This window comes from Hyaloscypha bicolor (assembly GCF_002865645.1).
Source record: "Hyaloscypha bicolor E unplaced genomic scaffold K444scaffold_184, whole genome shotgun sequence".
Taxonomy (NCBI): Eukaryota; Fungi; Ascomycota; class Leotiomycetes; order Helotiales; family Hyaloscyphaceae; genus Hyaloscypha; species Hyaloscypha bicolor.
This window is the reverse complement of record NW_020194686.1, coordinates 65,259-90,480: the sequence shown is the minus strand read 5'-3', so window position 1 is coordinate 90,480 and position 25,222 is coordinate 65,259. Positions and strand designations below refer to the sequence as shown.

The 25,222-nt window shown below is 30.4% G+C and overlaps 4 protein-coding genes across 4 annotated transcripts; all 4 read left to right on the top strand.

Annotated features, from left to right (window-relative positions):
* Positions 1–11,109: 11,109 nt before the first annotated feature.
* Positions 11,110–12,937, top strand: K444DRAFT_711293 (uncharacterized protein; the record flags this gene model as incomplete). Its single annotated transcript, XM_024888241.1, has 5 exons — positions 11,110–11,141; positions 11,538–11,906; positions 11,952–12,207; positions 12,262–12,714; positions 12,766–12,937. The coding sequence occupies 5 exons, from the start codon at positions 11,110–11,112 to the stop codon at positions 12,931–12,933; spliced, it is 1,278 nt and encodes a 425-aa protein (XP_024726908.1). The 3' UTR covers positions 12,934–12,937.
* A 1,340-nt stretch (positions 12,938–14,277) lies between these two features.
* Positions 14,278–14,657, top strand: K444DRAFT_622246 (uncharacterized protein; the record flags this gene model as incomplete). Its single annotated transcript, XM_024882060.1, has 2 exons — positions 14,278–14,413; positions 14,467–14,657. Exons 1-2 carry the CDS (start codon positions 14,368–14,370, stop codon positions 14,652–14,654), a joined length of 234 nt encoding a protein of 77 aa, XP_024726907.1. The 5' UTR covers positions 14,278–14,367.
* Positions 14,658–15,188: 531 nt separating this feature from the next.
* Positions 15,189–17,433, top strand: K444DRAFT_657655 (uncharacterized protein; the record flags this gene model as incomplete). The annotated part of the gene is made up of 10 exons (XM_024886177.1): positions 15,189–15,331; positions 15,406–15,474; positions 15,529–15,820; positions 15,860–15,940; positions 16,055–16,099; positions 16,600–16,621; positions 16,661–16,712; positions 16,743–16,766; positions 16,896–17,311; positions 17,409–17,433. The coding sequence occupies exons 1-10, from the start codon at positions 15,272–15,274 to the stop codon at positions 17,431–17,433; spliced, it is 1,086 nt and encodes a 361-aa protein (XP_024726906.1). The 5' UTR covers positions 15,189–15,271.
* Positions 17,434–18,993: 1,560 nt separating this feature from the next.
* On the top strand, positions 18,994–20,037 carry K444DRAFT_670503 (uncharacterized protein). Its single transcript, XM_024887639.1, has 2 exons — positions 18,994–19,408; positions 19,503–20,037. The coding sequence occupies exons 1-2, from the start codon at positions 19,183–19,185 to the stop codon at positions 19,880–19,882; spliced, it is 606 nt and encodes a 201-aa protein (XP_024726905.1). The 5' UTR covers positions 18,994–19,182; the 3' UTR covers positions 19,883–20,037.
* Positions 20,038–25,222: the final 5,185 nt, after the last annotated feature.

The window sequence follows — 25,222 nt, the reverse complement described above, 5'->3', positions numbered from 1 at the left end:
TATATCTAGCAAGGCAGAAACATATAGCTAGATATTCTAAAATATATATCCCATTACATATTTAGAGGTATGCAAAATAGGTCTTATTAACCTAATTAAGAGTAGTAGAAGCTGGTATCTTAAACCAATTAATAAGAGTCTGGGAAATGATCTCCAAAGACGACTATTTTAAGAGACGTCTCTATAAATCTAATAGTTCCGTAGTCTATCAAGTTATAGCAGAGCCCTATAAGCAGTATATTTACTATCCATTTATATAAATATCCTCTATACTCAAGTATAAAGCATTAACGAAGTTGAAAACGTTATAGTAAATTAGGTATTTGCCTTTATAGGTTAGTAGCTCAGGCAAGTATATATAGATAGGTAGTTTAAAGAGGCTAATGCTTTCGAGTTTGGAAGAAGAAGGAGGCAATTAATAATCGAAATAAGGGTATTCGAATTCGTCTAAAGAAAAAGGGAGCTATTAAGAAGCTAATAATAGCTATTTAATAGTAGGAGGAGTAGGAGCGGGAGCTAGAGTAGGAGATATAGTTTAGAATCGCGATTATAATTATATTAGCTAAATTATAATTATTTCTTATATAGAGGGAATTAACTCGTCCTGAATAGCTTAATTAATAGCAGATTTAATAATCGAATTAATAGTATTAAATTAGTATTTACTAAACGCTTCGTTATCTATTTGTTATAGTATTTGAATACTAATCCCTTGGTCAGAGATAGCTATAGCTAGCTATTCTAATAGCCCTGATTTGTCAGGATTAGAGGAAATTACAGGTTAATATTCGGGAGCCTTTAATTTGGTAGCAGAAGCTTTGGGAGGCATAGTAATATTATAGTAGTATTATTAATAAACAGGCTATACTAGCTAAATTAATAGTTTCTAATTAATGGCTCAATTAAGAGATTAACTAATTAGAGCAGAGCTTTAGAGGGCTCTACTAGTAAAGATCCGCAGGTAATCGAGAGTAAGGAGACTCCTAATTAAATCGAACTAATAAGTATTACTACTATTTATTATAGTAAATATAGGTATAAGTAGTATATATTTAATAGAGAAAGGAAAGGAGATATAGCACGGGTGGCCAGAGCTTAAATATAGTAAATATGGTTATATAGGCCTATATATAACTAGTATATAGTTACTATATAATACTAGCTATATTTCAAGAATTAATAATTAATTAAGAAAATATAATTATATTTAATTAGAAAGAAATAGGAAAAGTTTATAAGAATATTAGCTTATTTATTCTAATTAAGACTATTAAATATAAGGCCTAGTAAAAGAAGAATTTCCTATATTCTAAAGCTCTAGTACTAGTAATAATAAAAATACTATTAGAATACCTAGATTATAAAATTTTTAAAAAATATAATAGATTTTACCAGAATTTATAGTTCTTAGTTATAAAGAAAGTTACTAGAACTTATAAACTAATTAATACTATAATAAAGATAAATTTAGTAATTCTATAAAATACTAATCTATTTCTATTCACTAATAAGATCTTAGAAGAATTTACTAGATATATTTATATTTTTCTAATTAATTTCTTTTCCGGATATAATTAACTTATACTAAATACTTATAATAGAGATTTAACTATATTTATAATACTTCTAAAACTATTAAGAATAACTATATTACCTTAGGAAGCTACTAATTCTATTATATAGTTTATATGAGTTATTATAACTATTTTAGAAAATCTATTTCCTAAAATTACTATACTATTTATTAATAATATTAGAGTTAAGAGACCTTATATAAACTATAATAAATAGTTTATTTTATCTGGCATTTAGTATTTTATATTTAAATATCTTTAAAACCTAAATATAACCTTAGATAGAATTAAATAAGCTAGAGCTAGTATTAGAAAAAAAATTATAGTTCTATTATAATAATATAATTATAATTAGCTTTATTTATAAAGTATTTAGAAGAAGCTTTTTAAGCTTAGAAATTATTAAGATCTTGAAATAGAAATATTATAATAATATAACTAAAAATAAGGCATTTATTAGAATTATTATTTATTACTATATTTAGATTAAAGGCTTTATAATTATTACTAAATCTATTTACTATTTAATAAGGAAAGATATAATATAAAACTAGAATAATAAATAAATATAAACTATATGAATTCTTTAAGAAAAGCTTATTATTACTTAATACTTTATAAATTATATTATAATTTATTAGAAAGTTAGGAAATAATTATATTAATAATAAATATTAGCCTAGATAAATAATACAGAATTCTTAATTAATATAATAATAAAGAGAAAAAGAGAATTATATAATATAAGTTTAAAATCTAGAATAATACTAAATAGAAATATAATATTATTAAGAAAAAATATTAAGAGCTAGTAAAGTATTTATAGAAAGTATAATTCTAGCTATATAAAGTTTATTTTATTTTTAAACTAGATACTAATATACTTATTATATAGCTAAATAAAGCAGCTATAGATTTTCCTAGAATTCTAATTATTTACTAGCTAGTATAAATTTAATTATTTAACTTTAAAGTTAAGTATATTAAAGAAACTAAATATACTACTACTAATGAATTATTAAAATACCTATAATAAGAATATTAATAAATAGTTAGTAATAGAACTTAATATTATTAGAATAATATCTATTAGATAGAAAGTTTAGTTAAAAGAAATAGTCCCGATTTAGTTATATAATACTATTTTAAGGAATTAGATTCCTAAAACCTTTATTAGATATTTAGATAATAGTATTTAATTACTAGAGATTAATAATTAAAGCCTTATTATATCTAGAAATAAATTAGAAATATTAAAAAATAATAATATCCAGAAATTATATAATAAAGGCTATAGTTTTTTATATATAATCTCTAATAAAATAGTAAATAATAATACTAACTTTTATACTTTATTTAATAATCCGATTATTTTATTAAATTCCTTAGATAATAGCTATTTCGAATAATACTAGAATATTATATAATATCTTATAATATTTTTTAGACTAGAAAAAATATCTAGAATCAAGTTTTAAAAATTAAATAAAAAAGCTTTAAATTATAATATAAGAAATTAATTACTATAGAGAATTATATCTAAAATATGTTTATTTTAACTTATTATTAATAATCAAGAATAAAGAGAGATTATTATTAAAGAACTATATAATAAGATTAGATATACTAGAAAAGAAAATACTTTTTACTTAGTAGCTAGCTATTATTACTAGAAAAGTTACTATAACTATATACGGAAATATATTAATATTTATAAAATCTATTAATATAAGAATAAAAGAAAATAATAAGAAGTTCTATATTTAATAAAAGCTATATTTCTTTTCTATTACTTTAGAATTAATATAATTAAATTACTAAATTATAAAGAATATAACTTATTAGTTATTACTAGAAATAATTTCTTAGAATAAGTTAAAGCTAGATCTTTAAAGAACCTAATTAGTAAAAAGATTACTAAGTTTATTTAGCTAGCTTAAAGCAAATAGCGAATTAGAATTTAAAGAAGTAATAATTTAGAAACTTAATAAGCTAGAAATTAATAGAATTATTATTTTGGCCTATAATCCTAAAAGAAATAATATAATTAAAAGAAGATATTAACTAATTATTTAAGTATTTATTATACTTATAATAAATAGAAAGAAGTCTTAGATTAATTTACTATTATATATTCTATTTACTAATTAAATTTACTTTCTTTTATATAATTTATAATAAAGAAGCTATATTATTTATAGAAATATATTTTCTAATCTAGAAAATACTTAAATAAAATAAAGTCTATAATAAAGAAATATTTCTAGAAATATATATAAAACAAATATAAATAAGAAATAAAAATATTAAAGAAGCCAGAATAAAAAAAAATAAAAGATACTAAAAGAAAAAGAAGTAATTTAATACTATTTATTAGATTTATTTAAAGTTCATTTTCAAAAAGAATCTAGTTTTTATATATAATATTAAATTAATAAATTAAAACAAGTTAAGAAATATAAAGCTATTATATTACTAGTTTAGCTATATAAAATAAAGTATATAGATTAACTAAAAAAATACTATATATTAGAAAAGCTTAATAATATTATATTCTAAAAAATATATACCAGAAATTAATTTAAATAATTTATTAAAAGAAATAAATTCTAGTACTTTCCTAAAAATAAAGTTAATAATAAATATATATCTATAAATAAATATTTCAAAATAGATATAGAACTAGAAAAGGAAATAGCTATAAAATATTATAAGCAAAATAGTACTTAGGAGATTAAAAAAGCTACTAATATTATTATATATATTTTAGAATTACTAAAATTAGAAAAAATAAAATATATTTCCTTTACTAAAAACTAAAAAGAAATATCTAATAATAAAAGCTTTTCTTAACCTGAAATAAAGCTTATTATTTTTAATTCTTTATATTTTTTTTTCTTTTTTTTTCTAATTATTATTTATAATCTTTAGAGAATATTATTATTAGATTACTATTCTGGAAATCGGATAAGCTTTACTATTACTTATTTCTTATTATTATCTAATTATTATTACTAGATAATATTCTTAATATGAGATTATATTACTAGATCTTAAGAATTAAATATAAAGTATTTCTTTTAATATAAAAATAAATAGAGAATTAAAAAATTATTTTATAAACTCTTAATTCCGAATTATAATAATAAATAATAATTATATACGGAATTAGGAAAAGAAAAGAAAAAGAAAGAGAGCCTTTTATATATCTTTTATTAAGCTAGAAATCTTTTAAAAGCTTTATTTACTTTTTTAATTAGCTATTCTTATAGCTTATATTAGTCTAAAGCTTAACTATAATATCTATAGATCTTAACTTTAATTTAAACTACTATTATAAGTTTATTTATAATATCTAAATAAATTTCCTAATTAGAAGTCCTATATAAACGAAATAGCCAAACTAGGAATCTTATAAAAGAAAAGAAAAACTTTATTAAATTTAATAATTATTTCTGAAAATATTTAATAATATATAATTCTAGGAATTTCTTAGATATTAGATAAATTAGATCTGCTTATTTAAAGCCTATTTTATACTAGAAAACCTATTTCTTCTTTAATATAACTATAGCTATTTTTAAAAATTATATTAAGACTTAGTTAATATATTATATATTCTCATTTTTATATAAAAAGAACTTTTTTTATATAGAATTCATTCCTTAATTAAGATATTATTTTATTACTAGAAACTAATTATTTCTTTAAAAAACTAGTATAATTTACTAATTCTTACTATTAACCTATTTCTTATTATTAAATATTATTTAAATAATTCCTATATCTTTAATACTAATTTAAAATACCTAATCTTTTTATATTCTATATTAACTTTAATAATAATACTATAAATCCTATTTATATTATCTTATAATTCTTTTTTTAATATATTTTAATATCTTTAATATTACTTTTATAAATATAAATATTATTTTAAAGTTCTAGCTAACTAAATAGTTTTATATTATATAAAATTAATTTTAATAAATACTAAATAAATATAATTAGCTTTCGGAAAAGATATAAATTAGTTTTAGAAAAAGTAATATTTTATTCTAAATTATTTCTTAATTCTATTATTTTGACTTCTTTTCTATTAATACTTATTTTATACTTTCCTAATATTTTTAGTATATTTATATACTATATTTTCTATATATTTCCTATATTATTTCTTTTCTTTTATACTATTCTTGGAGTTAATAGAGATATTTCTAAATAAATAAGAAATTAGAATATACTTATATTATAAATTTTTTATTATTTTCTTTTATATTCTAATATTTTAGATATTATTACTATATTTATATTTATATTATATTACTTTCTTATTTTCTTATTATTACTATTTAGTTTAACCTGCCTTAATTATTTTCTAGATTATATTTCTTTAAATATTTATATTTATATTCTTTTTTATAATAAAAGCCTAATTCTATATTTTATTTTTTATAATTATTTATAATTTATAATTATATTACCTTAAATATATTTAATTATTATACCTACTTTCCTTATTATATATATTACTATTTTAGCTTTATTTTCTTACTAGGAAAAAAGAAAAAACTCGAATATATATAATATCTTTATATAATTCAAGTCTATTCTAATTTATTCTTTATTTTAGAAGGTATTTAAAAGAAATTCTTATAATTTCGAGAACTTTTAATTCTATAACCTATAACTATTATACTAATAATATCTTTATAACTTATTAAGAATAATAAAATAACTAAAAAATAGATTTTTTAAGCTAATAAAGTATAATAGCTAGTTCTTATAAGCTATAGTATTATTAAAAGCCTATAGATTAATAGTATTAAAGTTTAGAATATTAAAGAGGCTTGGGCAGTTATAGAAAGCCTACTAATACTAGAAAAAATAGCTATAATTACTGAATTTAATATAAATATCCTAAATAAACTAAATAGTATATATAATAAGCTTTTAAAATAGAAAACCTTTATTAGAAACGGAACTAGACTAGAATTAACTAAGAAAAAGCTAATAATAGGAAATTCGAGAATATTATTAAAGGCATTTCTAAAGGCAAATAAGAAAAGCTTAATAAGATTAAGATTATAATAAATAATCTAGAAATCAAGAAGTAGAATAGAATTATATTATATAATAAAGCCTTTAGTTAATATATTAATAATATTTATAATAATTTTAGTAAAAATATTTATAAAATGTTATATATATTTTTTTAAGATAAAAGCTTTAGTATATAAAGCTATTTAGTTAATTAATAAAGCTATTTTAGAATATATTAAGAATAAGAAATATTAGAATATTAGTATATTTACTAAATTAGATATTACTAAGATACTTAAGTATACTAAAGCTATTTTAGAACCTAGAGAATTGGTTTTTAAACTACTATTAGCTAATAATCTTAAAGCTAAATAATATATCTTTAATATTTCCGGAATTCTAATTAAGGAAATTTATAGTAATAAGCCTTTTCTTACTTTCCGAAATAAGCCTAAAAAATAGACCCCTATTATAATTTTAGCTTTAATTTAATTAGATCTAGCTAATAAGAATAAAGCTAATTTAATATAGCCTAGTAATAAATTTACTAGTAAGACTAGTAAAACTAGTATTTCTAGATAAGAAGAACCTAATAAGAAAGGAAAATAAGCTAAGTCTAAAATTCCTAAAAGATAGTAAAAATCTGAGTACTAGTCTAAATATAAGGCTAGTAAAATTAAGAAAAACGAAGAATTAAATAAAAAAGAACTATTTATTTTAAAGAGAAAGATACTATTTAGAAAGACTTCTATATTTATATCTAGAACCGAAAAATAAAAGATTAAGAATATTAAGTTCGGGAAACTTAAAGAAGATATCTAATATATCTATAAAATACTAGCTAAATAAAAGTTAATACTTATTTAGTAAAATGAATATATTTTTAAAAAGATATATAATAGTATTTTAAGACTTATTTATAAGCAAGAATATTATAGAATTACTAATAAATTTCTTAAAGCTCTCTATATAATATATATTTAGTAGCTTACTAATATTTTCTTTATTAATATATAAGATATTAAGAATATTCTAAAGCTAGTTATTAAGATCTATAAAATTACTAAAGATAAGAAGTATATTTTTATTACTTAAATAAATAAAGAGATATAGGATTTCTTTTTTAAGATCTAGAAAATTAAGAAATATAAATATAAGTATTATATATCTTATTAATTTTACCCAAATTTATAACTATAATTTAATACTATAGTTTCTATTTCTAAGTCTAGTACTACTAATTTAGATATAAATAGTTATATTTATAAGAAGAATTACCTAAAGTAAATTAAAAAGCTTAGTATTTAAAAGCTCTTAATAAAAAAAAATAGAGATATTATAGTTTTATTTCTAAAAAGATAATATATTAAAATATAAAGATTTAGATAATAGCTATTTTATCTTAGTCTCTTAACTCTTAATAGCAGATCTATTAATATAGCTCGGATTTTATAAGGTATTAAATAAGTATTTTATTTACCTAGTTACTAATTTTTAGCTAGCTAGATACTATATTTCTGGAAATATTAATTATAATTAGTATAAAGGAAATATTAAAGATTTGGCTATTACTAAAGCTTTAAATAGCGAATTCTACCTTAGTAAAGAATATTAGAATATTAGCTATATGTTTTTTATAAATTATAAGAAGGCTACTACTTTAAGTAAGAAGTTCTTTAAGAATATTAATTACTTCTCTATTTCTAATAAATTTGAGCCGGAAATAGCTAAAGAAATAGGCGAGTATTTACTAAAAGTAATAAGAGAAAAGACTTTAAATATAATTTATTTAACTAGACAAATAAATACCTTTAGCTAGGTAATCTATAAGTCTGAAATTATAAGTAAGTAGTAATTCTCGAATAATATAAAAGCTAAAGAATAGCTTAATAATAATTTACTACTTAATAGGCCTTTTATTATAATTTTAATAAGTCTAATTACTATTAAGAATAAAATATACGAAAATAAAGTCTCTTATAAAGTTATTAAAGCTTCTTATCTAGAGCTTTCTTTTCCTATTAAAGATTAATTTAAAAATACTATAAATAATACGAAATTTAAAGAAGCTATTTATTTAGAGTATATTAGTATAATTTATAATATAATTTATTATAATAAGCCTTCTTAATATCTAGTAATAAAGGCAGAAATTAAGTAATAATTAAAAGTAAATACTAATTAATATAAAGAACTATATTAGATTTAGTATAAGAATATAATTAAACAGATTCGGATTACCTTTAAATAAGTTCGGGAATATGAAATATAACTATTTAAGAGTAATAAGTCTTATTTTAGGTATATAAAAGAAAAATTAGATTAGCTAATAAAGAAGAATTCTAATTATTTTATTATATTAGACTCTAAATAGGATTTTTCTATTATTTTTAGTACTTAGAGAATAAATACAAATAAATAAGAGAATATAGTATAGCAGGCTATACTTTTTAAAAATTATATTATTTTGGCGGTTTTGAGGTTTAGGTTACATGGCAAGGCCGTGGCCTTTTATATATAACTTGCGGAAATCACATAAGGAAGCTAGATTTTCTATAGTTCTAGAGAATAATCCCTTATAAGTATTTAATTAATTAAGCTTTTATATACTATATACTATTTATACTTTATTATTTATACTTTTAATTTATTATTTTGCTATTAAGTCACGTTTTATACTCTAATATACTTTATATAGGTTTTTGTCTTATTATAGTTTCCCTCTTATAATATTTAATTAAATAAGCTTTTATATATTATATACTATATATACTTTATTATTTATATTTTATTATTTATACTTTTAATTTATTATTTTATTATTAAGTTATGTTTTATATTCTAGTATTTTTTATATAAGTTTTTATCTTATTATAGTTTTCTTCTTATATTAAGTAAATTCGAATTACCTTTAAATAAGTTCGGAAATATAAAATAAAACTATTTAAGGGTAATAGATCTTATTTTAGATATATTAAGGAGAAATTAAATTAGCTAATAGAGAAGAATTCTAATTATTTTATTATTTCGAACTCTAAATAGGATTTTTCTATTAGTTTTAGTACTTAGGAAATAAGTATAAATAAATAGGAGGTCGGATATAATATAGCAGGCTATACTCTCTAAAAATTATATTATTTTAGCGGTTTTAAGGTTTTAGTTATATAGTAAAGGCTATAGTCTTTTATATATGACTTGCGGAAATCATATAAGAAAGCTAGTTTTTTTATTGTTCTAGAGAATAATCCCTCTTCAGTATTTAATTAATTAAGCTTTTGTATACTATATACTATTTATACTTTACTATTTACGCTTTTAATCTTGTTATTTTACTATTAAGTTACGTTTTGTACTCTGGTATACTTTATGTGGGTTTTTGTCTTGTCACAGTTTCCCTCCCATAATAGACTCCCATATATATAATAGCGCCGAGAAATACATATAACTTCTCTACTAATAGATCTGTCTATTCCCGGGCCCTTTCCTCCGCTATATATATTCTCTGGAGGCTCGCATATTAATTGGTATTCGTAGTAATCGTCTGAAAGAGCTCGGGAGTAAAGAACAGGCTAAAGTAATCGAATGGGTGTGGCTTTGGAGGGAAGGTAAGAGGTAGAATCGCTCGTACGGACTACTTAGGTTCGGGCTGAAAAGGCTCAAAATGGACGTCTGTAATTAGTCCAAGTCTAAGGAGTATATTTTCAAGTAATTGGGAATATTTTCCACCCGTAGGCCCTAAAAGTGGGCTAGAAGGCGGGCTGGGAGAATCGCTCATTGCATGCACGCGTAAGTGGTGGGGGACTCCTGGACGCGATTTCATCCATGCGATATAGATTACTAATAAATTTATATGCAAAGGTACATAAATATTATGCTACGGGAGCCAAGCGAGCCCCCCCTGTAGTGCGGGAAGCACACCCTTGCTAGCGTGGACAGTTGATGGCCGACGAAGGGATAGGGGCTTACAGGGGACTAGGACTAGCTACAGGGAGATTAAAGTAAGACCTTACAGGGCATTTAGTGGCCTTCATAAAATAATGCCCTGTATTCCCGATACTTTATGCCCGTGATCTTCGTAATCAGGCCTGAACTGAGGGCCGTGCGTATGTCTTCCTGGAAAAGCAATTCAGGGCAGATAACCGTACGAGTGACTTTATTATAAGTTTGAGTCTAATTACAAGACAGCTAGCCTTTATATAGCTAGCAAAGCTGATATGAGCAGACAGTCACCTGACCTCTGACATGTCTCAAAGGGCAGGCTGGCGAAATCGCTTACTGGGTGGAATGTTGGTACCGAATCTTGTATCATTACGTAAATATTTGTATACAAAGGGACTTGTATTGCGTAACACCAAAACTTGGCGTTAGACGTGCTAGGGTTGCGCGATAAAGGTAACACCCCTGTACCGGATCGGATTTCACTATTGAGCGGCCTGTATAAAAGTGTTCGGTGGCGCTTAGCTTGCAAATACACCAATAGGGACACATAAGAATGGACTACATGGCGCTATGTAGAGAATTGCTGTGCGTTGTCGGGCCAAGGTCTTCTAGCCAATAACTCTATCAGTAATTCACTGCCAGCCAGTACCTGCCTCTAGTTCAAATGAGTTGGAACTGACAGAATTCCCCCGATAGGTGAGTGTATTGAAAACAGTACAAATAATAAAGTCCTTTGGCTCGTAACATTAACTGGATTCTGGTTTGATTCCTCCGTCCTTACTAAATCATGTCGAAGACCGAACCCTCGACTTTTCTCGCTCACTTGAGCAGTGTGTCAATTAATTCGTTCTTCAAGGTGATATTAACACAGAGTGCCAAATACTGGACAGCTATAAGTGACCTCGTCAATAGAAGCCAACCCGGATTGACAGAGGCACCGTTAAATGTCCACACCGAGGAACGCATTCTGGACCAGATCAGACTTATCAGCGACGATCATGAGACAGCAGGATATCTTCAAGATCTGGTTGTTTTCGATGGTGCCGGAAACTGGCCACCTCAAACAAATCATGGGAACTCATGGCCGGAGCCGCTGCGCCCTTACCATGAGATTTACCTACAGCTTGTGCCAACATTGTCCTGCGCAACGGTATTGCCAAATGATTCGTCCAATTATCGGCGATGTCAGGACTACCGCGCCCGAATGCGTATGCTTCTGCAAGACCGCATAGTCATTGCCGATGTAGCTACACTATTATCAGATATGGAAGCTGGTTCATGTGTCGGTTTTGATTTAAAAGCATACAATGGGTTTTATGCGTGCATTGCTCTGTCTCGTCATGCTTTCAGGTAAGATTGCGATAGCGGATTGATCGCCCTCGCTAACAGAAGTAGGTGGGGGACAATACCAATTGTAAAAGCAGCTCAAGAGGAGAAGATTATTGACATACCGGTTGAGCTCGAAATTACTTGGCGCTGCCTCTGTCGACACTTCGGACTCTATTCACAGGGAGGCAACGTGACATCAAACTATTTCTGTAACTTTAACGATCGGGATCAAATAGTATATCTAATCAATGAGGATATGTCTGAAGTCACCAGGACTGCCGAATATCACTTTGGACATGTCTTTCCGGCTATAGAAAAAGCTGTAAGTGATCAGACAGGCTCATGGAAAAATTTGGCTAGCTGATCAATTCCAAAGGCCTCACCAGTGTATTACCATGTTGTCAATTCCATCTTTCAATATGAGACAGACAATAAGGGAGCTTACGTCGCCTCGCTACACATAATAGAAAGACTCCTCCGGCAACCGATCAAAATATATTACGATACTTTAGTAGATTCTAAAATTTCTCGGAGCATTTGGATGGCGTATTGCCAAGGATTTCAAGGATGGGCAGCAGGCGAGCTCATTGACGGCGTTTATTTCGAATACGACGTACTATCTGGAAACCAACTACCGTTCTGCCATATCATCGACGCTTTCCTAGGACTTGAGTGTTATCTCACCGACCAGAATAGAGAGGGATATATTCCCGTGCGGCAACGCGACTTCAGTGATTCGGTGAGGAAACACAGCTTCCGTCAACAGGCGAAGCGCTCAGGGGACAGCGTAATTGAAGCCGAGATGGAGAAGATCGTCCGGAGAATGCGCGTAAGTCTTGCAAACTTAATTCAGAGCTCAGTTAGGATTGACATTGAACAGATCTTCCGACACACTCACTGTGCGTGTGCAACCTTACTTACTGCACCAGAGCGGCTGGTGATGACAGCAGGAAAGTCCGTACTCGAAAGTGAAGAAATCCCAGACGTTGATGCTGCCATCGATTTCCTAGACGACATATTGGTCAAGCGACTAGGAGAGACAAGGTAGAAAGGTAGGATTGTCTCAAATGTCTTGTCAGTATTCATGACTATAAGGTGATTTGCTTCCTTTGGCAACTCGATTTGACGGAACGGATTTGCATATTTTTTATTTGGTTAATAAAGAAAAATAAACCGTGGTTGATAATAAACAAAGCGTGGCATTGGGGTATTCCTACTTCCACAATTTTTTGGTTACACAGTTTTGTTTCTCCGACGCCATGCTCCCATATTTTTACAAACATTCACGTTACTAAAACATCATGAACTTATACGGAATCATCTACTCAACCGACCGCCCCCCAAATGTATCCCGCTTACTATTCTCAACGCCCTCATTCTTATGTTAGTGCGCCTCAAGTTCATCGGTCCCTCTCACTCCACGACCCTGACTCCGCGTACTGGGTCTGACTACTAAGTCGCATCAGTTTTGTGCCCCAGCAAGAAAATAGGTGCACGCTATGGTGCTCTCACATCATCCAGACCAAGTGAGTAAACAGCAGCAGGCGGCTGAGACTCTGGCAGCGGCAGCGGCAGCGGGTCCAGCCAGACCTCGCCGAGCTTCTCCTCGTCGTACTCGAAAATCAATTATACTCTCGATTTCTTGATATTTGAAATGAAGGTTTTACATCTATATATTCTCATTACCTACAATCACACTTCAATTCTCCTCTTCTCTTCCCTTGCTAATCCCTCCTAAGCGTCGACACTTTCACGATTGTTTTGCAAAATATAGTCGACATAGAGAACTATATTGGATTTAGTATAAGAATATAACTAAGCGGGTTTGGATTACTTTTAAGCAAGTTCGGGAATACAAAATAAGACTATTTAAGAGTAATAAATCTTATTTTAAGTATATTAAGAATAAATTAGATTAGCTAATAAAAGAGGATCCTAATTATTTTATTATTTCGGACTCTGAATAGGATTTTTCTATTGGTTTTGGTACTTAGGGAACAAGTACAAATAAATGGGAGGTCGGATATAGTACGGCAAGCTATACTCTCCAAAAATCATATTATTTTGGCGGTTTTAAGGATTTGGTTATATGGCAAAGGCTGTGGCCTTTTGCACGTGACTTGCGGGAATTATATAAGAAAACTGGTTTTTCTATAGTCCTAGAGAATAATCCCTCCTCAATATTTAATTAATTAAGCTTTTATATACTATATACTATTTATACTTTACTGTTTACGATTTTGATCTTGTTATTTTGCTGCAAGTCACGTTTTGCGCTCTGGTGTACTTTATGTGGGTTTTTGTCTTGTCGCAGTTTCCCTCCCACAGTATCTACATGCAATAGGCAGCAATAGGCAACAAAGGAGACAGATGTGTCAACCATCATGTGATAGAGTCCCGTGACTCATAGGAGGAGAGTGCCAAGGAGGTCAAAGCAGTACACCGTATTCCAATACATAGCTATGGCCAATTTCTGAACGGGATGGATGAACACCATCAATTGGAGACGCTTGTCATCCTAGAGAATACTATCTCAATCCCATTCAGCCCACAGCTGAGACAACGGCGAAGGACGACCTGCCTTGTTGTTCTCCATGGACGCCCATCACTGCAGCCACAACATCTTCAACGCCATCCCTGGTAACCCTTTTCCCCTCTCTCATTGGTGGCGACATCACCTCGTTCGGTGATCCTTTCGGTATCTGGATGTACGCAGCGTTCATTGCGTCCTCTCCCTGCTTATCTGCGATTGTTTCTGGAGCCAGGTGAGTGATGATTGAACCAAGCTGAATTGAGGGTGCAGAATCGGAGTTGGACGTTTCAGTCGCAGGGCCAAGGCCGGCTTTTCCTAATTTGGGGGGCGTCTCGACGCTAAAAGTGCGGGGGTCCGGAGCGAGCGAAACCTTCTTTCTACATCACGCCTCCCCCTACCATGGACGGTAGGGCCAGGATCAGTCGGCAGCTGAAAAGACGACCTAGCCGCCAGGACGAGGACAGCGACATAGAACAGCCCCCTACTTGAAGAATCTCCGCTCAGCGCCCCGAACACGACTACAGAATGAGATATCAAGGGAATCCTTGAGAACCAAACCCTTGAGCTTTCAGCTGAGACCAGGATATGCTGCTCTCAATGTTATTGATCTTTGACTCAGAAAATTATATATATTCTGGGACATGCACGAAAGGCCCCCCCCTCTTTTGGTCCTTGTCTCGTTCCTGGCTAGTGACAGCCCTACGATCCCTATGGTCCATCACTTTTCCCGCAGCCCGTGAGCTTGCTCAATTCATATCACAACGCCCAACCAGATCTTGAGCCGCTCACCCAGGCCTTCCGTCCTCGGCGAGACCAGACCCTGAGTGAAGATCGCAATTGGTCAATATCCGCCATGCCGTTCCACGGCCGCCCATCGGACGCTTGTGATCCCTGCCGAAAGGGAAGATTGAGAGTAAGTTCCTTCAAAAGCCTTTATTTTTACCTTTCTTCCTAAAAAGCACTCTCTTAACACCTTATATAATACAGTGTAATCGCATCCGGCCATCTTGCACCCAATGCATACGTAAATCCATTATTTGTTTCGGTTACAGGAACGTGGCACTGCTCCTCTTCAAAGATGAGTCCGAGTCAATAGCTAGGTAAGTCTAGTGGGAAAAGAACGGGGAGCCCTATCTTCCAATCCCTCCGAACCAAACGCATGAGCATGAATCGATTGCTATTACTGAAGTGAACACTTATGTTATACCCTCGCCGTCATCTTCTCTTACGCCTCTATATAAAGATTTGGCTATCGGTTATTTCATGTTATCTTATATCCGAGGGTCGCCATTTTACTATATAACTGAGATAGATAACCCCGCAGTATTAACCGAGCAGGATTCTGTTTTCTTAACCGTCCTGGCTGCCTTATTTGCAAGCCTCTCGCTTTATATTGGCAATAGTTAACTTATAAATAATACCCGTATATACTGCTCGAGAGCCCTCACCCAAATAAACATAATTCTTGCTTCGCTAAATACAGCTATCCTTAATAGCAGCCTTATTTCTGTCCTTATACTAGGTTTATATAAGGGCATTATGTTCTCTAGCCGTTAATTACCCGTAACCTGGATAATATATATACTCGGAGCCGTTTAGCTTATCCGACTGCGAGATACAAAGCAATTAAAAACAGAACTCGGCAAACGGCTATTCTTGCAGATATATAATAATATCCGCAGTAGCTGTCTCTAACTAGTGTATTAAATAATTAGATTAGATTAGATTAATGGCCATTAATCTAATCTAATTACGAAATATATTTATTAATTATATTCTATTTATATATTAATATATATGTGATCCTATATATAACCGTACTAGCCTAATCTGGTAATACTCCTGCCCGCTCTAGCTCTAGTACTATACTAATCAGGGGCGGTAATACTGAGTAAGCAATCCGAAGCTAAATTAAAAAAGGAAAAATATAGGAGAATAACTAGTTTATTATTATTAAAAGCTAGTATATAGCTACTATTATATAAGCCCTAGCTTAATTTAACCAGGGCTATTTAATAGATGCCTTAGTTACTTAATACTTATTAAGTAAATAGTAATTTACTATAGTTATATAATAGATTAATTAATTATTCTAATCTAATCAAAAAAAATCTGAATTATATTAATTAATTAATTTGATTAATGTAATTAATCCTTTAATATACTATCTCTAACGGGAAGTCCCTATACCGGACGAGTTCTTGTATCTTTACGAGTAAGCTAAGCCCTTTCTCGATTTCAGGATGCCTCTTATGCGGCTTGGCCCGTTACTTGACAAAATGGTTAGCTTGAAAGTGAAATTAGGCAAACATACCCCGGTATAGAGTATAGCCGGAGTAATTTATAAAGTGCTACTACTGGATAAAGAGATACGGATACTGACGGATATGCTATTAGACAGCTAGTGCTACCATGCCATGCCATAACATACGACTCCACTATAGGCATATTAAGGCATTACCCACCAATATCCCGAGTACCGTACGGCCCGGTACTGGAATATTCTCCGGCTTATACGGTTATTTATAAATAAGGTAGTCTGGCACTTTGCCAAGTTTGTTGCGAGAGCCAAGGAGCAGGATAATCCTGAGATATTCCGATACTACAAAGATATTGATATAGAAGCTCTTCAGGCCGTAGCTGAAATCAACCGCACCCAGGTCGTAACTAATATACTCGCGAGTATACCGCATTTCCTTAACAAGGATGGTTCGACCTTTGCTCTAGCCGTACGCTTTTTGATCTGGCCGCTGACCATGGTGGCGGAGAGGGGGTCGCCGCCGCCGGCCCGACAGTGTGCTATCTGGTGTCTGCGTGAGATAGCGAGGCAGGCGAGGGTCCCGCCGGCGTTATACGCTGCAGAAGCAGTTGAGTCCGGATCCCCTACTGATTGGTAAGTAACTAGTTTTCTATGTTTCATAAGTATTTCATCTCGTGCTAGCTATTTTAGAAACCACTTGGCCAGGATCCACGTTCTAACCATATTCTAGGATGCATTTATTTCAACTTGGGTAAAAGTTATTTTTATCTCTTCTAACTGTAGAGGAATAGACAATCACGAGTTGGACAACGATGTTATCTCTAAGCCAGGTTTTTTTTTTTTCGAGACAATAAACTACGAGACAGTGGTTAACTCCACGGGGATCATCCAGGTACTTTGAAGTCTGCTTCGAGGAGTTAGTCACTGGCAGCTTCTCAATTCTAATATTAGTGAACCCTAGTATCCTAAGATTTTATGAGTCCAATACTCACCCCACCTACACTCTTCTTTATTGCAATCCTCTTCCCATTGAAAAGTGACTATTTTCATAGCTTACCTTATCATCTGCCTTCTTCAAGTAAGATGCTCGTATGAGTAGTTACTATAGTTTTATTTGTAGATTTTGAGCCGGAATTTCCTCCTCATAATAATCATCTTTCTTCAAATATTATCAAGGTTTGATATATCGTATCTGTGATTCATTCGACACGAGAGAAAGTCCTATCGGGTCTCCATCCTTCCGGAAGTGCCTCCTCATCCTTCTCGGCAGTAATGGTCAGTCTGCAGCGCATTCCACACCGTCGCGATACTTGATGGTTCTTGATCTCTCAGTGGGATATATTAATATTTGGTGTGTCTGCTAGGATGCTAGATCCTCTTGATCCCGAAAACGCATGTTCTTCTTTTCGCCTGCGAGTGACTTGTCCAGCACATGCTTTGCTGCGGTTTGCTTAGGGGCTCGGCACCCCGGCAGCCCTAAATTTTCCGGCCTAACACGGATCCTGCAGGATCATCAAGCTCATCAAGCTTTATCTAAAATTATCTTCAGTGAAGCTGAAGCAATCGCTTATCGGCCTGCAAGTAATTAATATTGAAAGTAATCCTTAGCGGCTTCACATCACCACAGATCCAGGCAAGACGCTGATGGAACATCTCATCATTCGAGCCATTTGGATCTTAGGCTTCATCGATCGATCAGCTGTAGCCAAAACTTTATTCACGTGCCGAATGCGTCCACTTGCAGCCGTTACGGAGTACCCGGAAGTAATCTCCCTCCCGACTAGTGGCGCTGTCAAAAAGCACCTGCATGCAAGAGGGCTGTCGAGCTGAAAACCCCTCTCCGGCCAAGCCCATCTGACACCTCACTCAGAAATTTCCCCAGGAAACTCAAAATAAGAATATTGGCAGCCAGGGCCTGACCCCTCTTTCAAGGTTATGCCCGCGGCTCTAGGCCTATTTCGAGGGTCTGCGTGCAGCCACGTTCGTATTCAGCGTTACGCCAAACGCCTCCAACGGCTCTCTCGAAATTTAAGTTGCTTCCTCAATATTTGTCAGTTTCTGCATGCAAGAACCTCATGATCCCGTGATGAGGCGTTCCAATCATTGTATTACTTTATGTCATTCATGCTGTTGTGCTTATTTCCTCTTCGACAAGATTGGCAGCTGAGTTGGAATGGCGGTGGGCGCAGCAGCTGGGCTGCAGCCCAATGTTGGGACGACTTCAGACGAAGCAATCTCCTCATGAACGTTGGCACAGGTGCTGTCAGCGAACTCAAAATAAGCCACGATAATGGATTCTCGTTCTCTCCGCCAGCCACGATGCTACCGTTGATATGTATCTCTATCCCAACCGGGCCGAGGAGAATTCGATACTTATAAGAACGAGCATTCCGCTCTTCATTCCATAGCTACATCATCACCTCGAAAGAATCCCATTCACACACTTTCTCCTCAATTATATTAATCAATAATACTTCATTCTCTTCAATCGAAAGTCAAACACAATGCATTTCATCACCCTTACACCCCTTCTCCTCCTGTCCGGAGCTCTCACCGCCGCAGTCGTGGAACGTAACGGCGACCATGACTACAATGACATGGACGACAGTTTCAACATCTTCAAAGATTCCAACTCCCGCTGGGAAGGGGCCATCTGCAAGAGTGAAATCACAACTAAGCAATTCCCAACCCTGACGACTCCACCCAACTTCCGAGGTGGATGCGTTCGTTGTACGTCCTTTAACTCTTCTCTACCTCCTTGCTCGTCTATCCTTCTTCTTCTTCTTCTATAATCTTGAACCTACTTGCTAACTCACAAACGCAGACTTCCAAGGCATCGATATGACTGGCGTCGTTACCGAAGTCGACATTTTCTTCCCCACGGTCAAGACAGCCTGCGACTGCATCAGCCTCTGCCTCAGCGCCCCAACCACCTGCACAAACTGGGTCTTCAAACACACCAATAACCCCGCTAAGGACTCAGGTCGTCGATCCTGCACACTCTACTCCTCACCCAACCTTCCCACGGATGTCACTCTTGGCTACAACTTGACAGACAGCATCGGCTTTCAGCTACTGCAAGCAATGAATAATCCTCAGGCTGGCGGCGGAGCACCGACTACCGTGTTGGACAATGGGAATCCAGACCCCTTTGGCGTCAGCGGGTTCTTGACACAAGATGTTAATGGGAAGTTGTATTGTTAAGTGGTGGGTGGCACGGTACGGAGACTGTGGATGTGCTTGGGGAAAAAGGGGGTCACTCGGTTAAATGATGTGTGCGTGGGTAGGTGGTAACACATCTGCGTTGATTGGGCGTCGATCACGGAAGGAGTTCTTAACAAACAGTAATATGATTTTCTACTGAAGCTTTCTTCACTCTCGATCGTGATGACTTGTTCCATGCTTCTGGTCTTGGTAGAGGAGTAGGATATACGCTTTCGGAGTTAGCCTCCTCGGTGATTCCTCTACCTGGCGAAAAAGACGGAGAATGGGAAGAGACACCAGAAGCTCGGTCAAATGATCAGAAGTGCGACTAAGAAGTGGGAGGAAGACATCAAGAAGGCATTCCGGCGACAGTATTTCTACCGCATTTATAATGAAGAATTAAGACAGCTAAACAAGATCGAGACCGCCGATTATGTGGAACCCGTTATCCATTACTAACTCCCTGAACGGACGCGGCTACAGGAAGTCCTCTACTGCTTCCCTAAGGACTTGAGTCCGGAAGACATCGTCCGATGCCGGATTCGCGCGGTTGATCTGATGGTGGCACTCTGTTTTCAGCGGGAGACGCCACGGCCTAAACCTTACTCTGTCCCGAGCCGCGAGAGCTCCAGCGATCACTCCAGCTACCAGTCCGCTAGCAAAGCATTACCCCTAAAATATTCTTCGAGTAAATTGTCTCCAGATCCAGAGCCCTTTCCCCTGATCTGCGAGAAGACTCAGTATATTCTTTTTTTATGCCGGTAAGACGAAGAAGAAGACCTTCTCCCGGCCCGCAAAGATAATAGACTATATCGAGAGCTACTTATATAAGAAGCTAGGACCGACGGTCGCCTATTACTATCCGGTATACGAGGCTGCTAGGCTGGTTCTTAAAACCGTGATTTAATTCAAGTATTAATACACGTAAAGATCACAGAGTAGGGAGTTGCATTGAATGGTAAAAGAGTTAATTGAATTAGCTAGAAAAGATCTTGAGTGAAGTGTGAAGCTTCAGGAAGTAAGTATACAGATCCTGACTAAGCAGAGCGATCGCGCTAGCCCCAATTTAGTAATTCTCAATACAACAAGTATTATATAGAAGTTAAGTATAATATTATACTTTGAGAATAATACTATATATATTGAGAAAAAAGGCTAGTTAGAGATATATATTATTAAGATCTTAATAATTAACCCTAAAAGTACTAGAGAATTACAAGTATATTATTAAAAGAAGATATCCGGAATAAAAGCCTTTAATCTCCTCTATCTTTTTCTATTCTTTCCTTCTTTATATATTATACCACTATTCTCCTTATGATATATATATAAATAGGATAATCCGGAGTTCTGGATCGGTTTTATAAAGGCTAGTATTAAAAGGCAATACTATATTATAGGAGAGAAACTATAATAAGACAAAAACCTATATAAAGTATACCAGAGTACAAAACGTAACTTAATAATAAAATAATAAGGTCAAAAGCATAAATAGTATATAGTATATAAAAGCTTAATTAATTAAATACTAAGAAAGAATTATTCTCTAGAACTATAGAAAAACTAGCTTTCTTATATAATTCCCGCAAGTTATATATAAAAGGCCGCGGCCTTTATTATATAACTAAAATTTCAAAACCGCTAAAATAATATGATTTTTAGAAAGTATGGCTTGCTATACTATAATATATATAAAGATTCTTATCTGCTTTTATTACTTTTTTATTCTTTCTTTCTTTATATATTAAGCTATAATTTTATTTACTATTTTTAATTAGTTAGAATAATAAATATAAAAAAAGGCAAGAGAGATTATAAGAGAGTTATAGATTAATTTTATCTTATCTAGTATTATAGAAGCTAATATATTTTAGTATTATTTATATTATATATTATTAAAAAAAGATAAATAAGGTTAGAAATAAAATATATATTATATTCCGTTTATATTTTAGTAATAATAGTAATAATAATATAGTATATCTTTTATAAATTAATTACTAACCTATAATTATATTCTATTTATAAAATTCTTTTTAATTATTATTATATTATTACTTTGAGATATTTTATAATATAATTAGTAATTTTATTTCTATAAATAGCCTGTAACTAATTAAAACTTTAGGCTATATTTACTAATAAAAACTAAGGCTAGTATTAAAATATAGCTCTTTATAATTCTATATAATATTAAACTAGTATAATATATTATTTTCTCTAAACTTGAAATTGAAATATCTATCTCTAAATTCCCTCTTTCTCTTTCCTTTATTCTCTTATTTCAAATCCCTTAATTCTCTTTCCTAATTTACTTAACTAATCTTCTAATATACTTTTTATAAGCCCTCTTTTCGTATATTAAGAATACCTTGTTTTATATCCTTAATCTCTTCTAGAAAACGTCTTTATCTAAGTTTAATTAAGTATTAAAAGCTTATTAAAAAGAAGAAACGGAGCTCGGATCTAATTAAGGAAATCTTCTATATCTAATTTAAAGAATTATTTGAAATCTTTTATAAATAGTATTCTAACTTATCTAAAGTACTAGCTAATTTCTTTAAACTATTCGAAACTTAAACTCTAATAAATTATATAATAGATAGTATTTATCTAGATATAGATCTTCTATAATTCAACTAGCTTGGGGCCTATATTTTCTTTTAGAATTCTGTTTTACTTTTTCCTTATTAGATAATATATTATATGAGTTTAGGGCCGCTTTACAAAAATTATTACTAGTAGCCTTATATAAGCTCCGGGGCTAGTAATAATTTTGCCCTAAACTTGTCTCGAATAAGTTTAAAATATAATAAAGGCTTTTAGCTAAACATATAAATTAGATACAGATTCTTTATAAATAATATAAGAAGAAAAATAGTCTATAAATATATAAAGTTACCTGTAAGTAAGTTAAAAGCTAAGTAAGACCTTATAATATTTCTAGATATATTATATTACTTATATAATTTATATTAGGAAATAAAAGAATATAAAGCCTTATCTATAAGATTACTTATAAGGCCGCTATATAGAACTAGCTATAAGAAAAAACTAGTAATTATAAATCTACTTCTATTACCTTAAATAACTAGCCTTATAACTTATTAATAATTATTATAAAGAATAAAATAAATAGAAACTACTTAGAAGAAAGTATAAAATATAATTACTAATTTATAAACTAGAGCTTAATTCGTGGAATTATTCGTAATTAGCTATTAAAATTACTATTTAGTAGCTATATTCGAATCGAGAATCTCTTAAAGCTATATATTAATATCTATAACCCGTTATAAAATCCTTTCTATAAATAAAGATTCTATAAGAATATTATAGATATAGTAATCTTAAATTATAGCTTAAAAAGAAATAGATCCGGTAAATAGATACTTTATAAGACTTTTGGAGATAATTTAGTAATCTTAAGATCTGTTTTATTTATATTAGCTAAATCTATTATAAAATATATTTATTTCTGGCCAGAAAATATATTTAAGATTATTTAGTTAAACTTATAAATTATATTATTTAGGATTAATAGAATTATTTATTTACTAAAGACCTAGTAATTATATAGGACTTATAAGAGTTAGTCTTATAAATAGATATAATTAATTAGGTCTGTAACTAATCCGGTATACGGAATAAAAAACAGGAATATAATTTACTTATTTAGAAATAGGTTATATAGAAAACTATTAATCTAGTTTATAAAATCCTATTTAGACAAGTTATATTAAACCCGTATATTAATTCATAATAATAACTAATAGAGCTATAGCTAGATCTATATTTATTATAGGCAGGCTTATATTATATTAGCTTATAAATTATATAGAACTATTAGTAAAATCTAGGTAAAGTTTCTTTCAAGAATTACAGATACTTCTTTAAAGAAAATATTATTTATAACTAATTATAAATTAATTATTAGATAATATATTATCTTAAAATAATACTTATATTATATAAATATCTTATTTCAGATAATTAGGTTTATAGATTATAAGAGTACCCCGAGCTAGCTTGTTTTAATAATTATATTTACAAATAATTTATTAAGCTTAAACAGGATTTGGAACTAGAAATAAGATATATATCTATTCGGAAAAAGAAAAGCCATAATATTTATTAATACTATATATAGAATAACTTTATCTTAGCTATAGTAATAGTAATAGAAGGTCTTATAAAGAAATATTTTACTAGTTCCGCTCGGGTCTTATAAATAGAAGTAAGTTATTTATAAATTATCTATAATTACTACTAGAATTATCTAGAAATAAGAGTATTAGTTTATATTTAGTTAGGCTTATATTATAATTACTAGTAATATCTTACAAATATAATTAATCTATAGATTAGCTATATAATAGCTTATAATCTAATTAAAAGTATTTTTAGATAAGGTAATATTTATAAGTATTTACTAGAAATCTATAAAACTATAAAACTAAAACCAAGTAAAAAGAGGCTATAATTATAATAAGAATTAATTAAAAATAGCAGGAAGTTAATTAATGGGTTATAGGCGAGCTTATAGACTAAGTTATTATAGAAATACTTCTTATATTAGTTCCAGATTACTTATATATTTATAATTAGTTACTAATAAATACCTATAAGAAAAAGTATTTATAAACTATAGCTAATTATTAATCAGATAGCCTTATTAAAATACTAGAACTATTTCCGATTGTTTTTTACTAAACCGCAAGTAATACAGGTAATATAGTATATGTAACGGCTAGTGTTACATGGTTAATACGAACGTAGTTTCAGCTAAGGGGTCGGTTTCAGCTAAGGTTCCAAGCTATGATTCAAACCAAGCTCGCTTCCAAAGCTCGGCGTTTCGGTAGTCTTGGCCATACCTACTTATCCACTGCCATATCTTACTCCTTTTTTCCTTAACTTTAGATTCTGTAAGATATTGGAATTATAAATCTTTGAGTATTATTTCATTGCTTTATTCCTGCCATTATAGTATATAAGATAATAAATACCCTTAATTAAATAAAGCTTATTAAAGAATTATAAACTATATATAACTATTAATAAGAGCTATAAATAGAACCGCTTGCCCGAAACTAGGCTATAATAATAGATATAGCTAATATTATATTCTCGCTTATAATACTTCTATATCCGGGTCTTAGTAATTTATATAAAGTATTATAGGAACTTATAATATAAATACTAGTAATTATTCTTATATATTATATTATATTTAAAAAAGGCTATTAAAATCAAACAGGTATTTATAGCTCTATTTATAATTTACTCGAGTAAGAAATTATTTATAAAGCAGATTATATATTACTTAAAAAGGTAAATTAT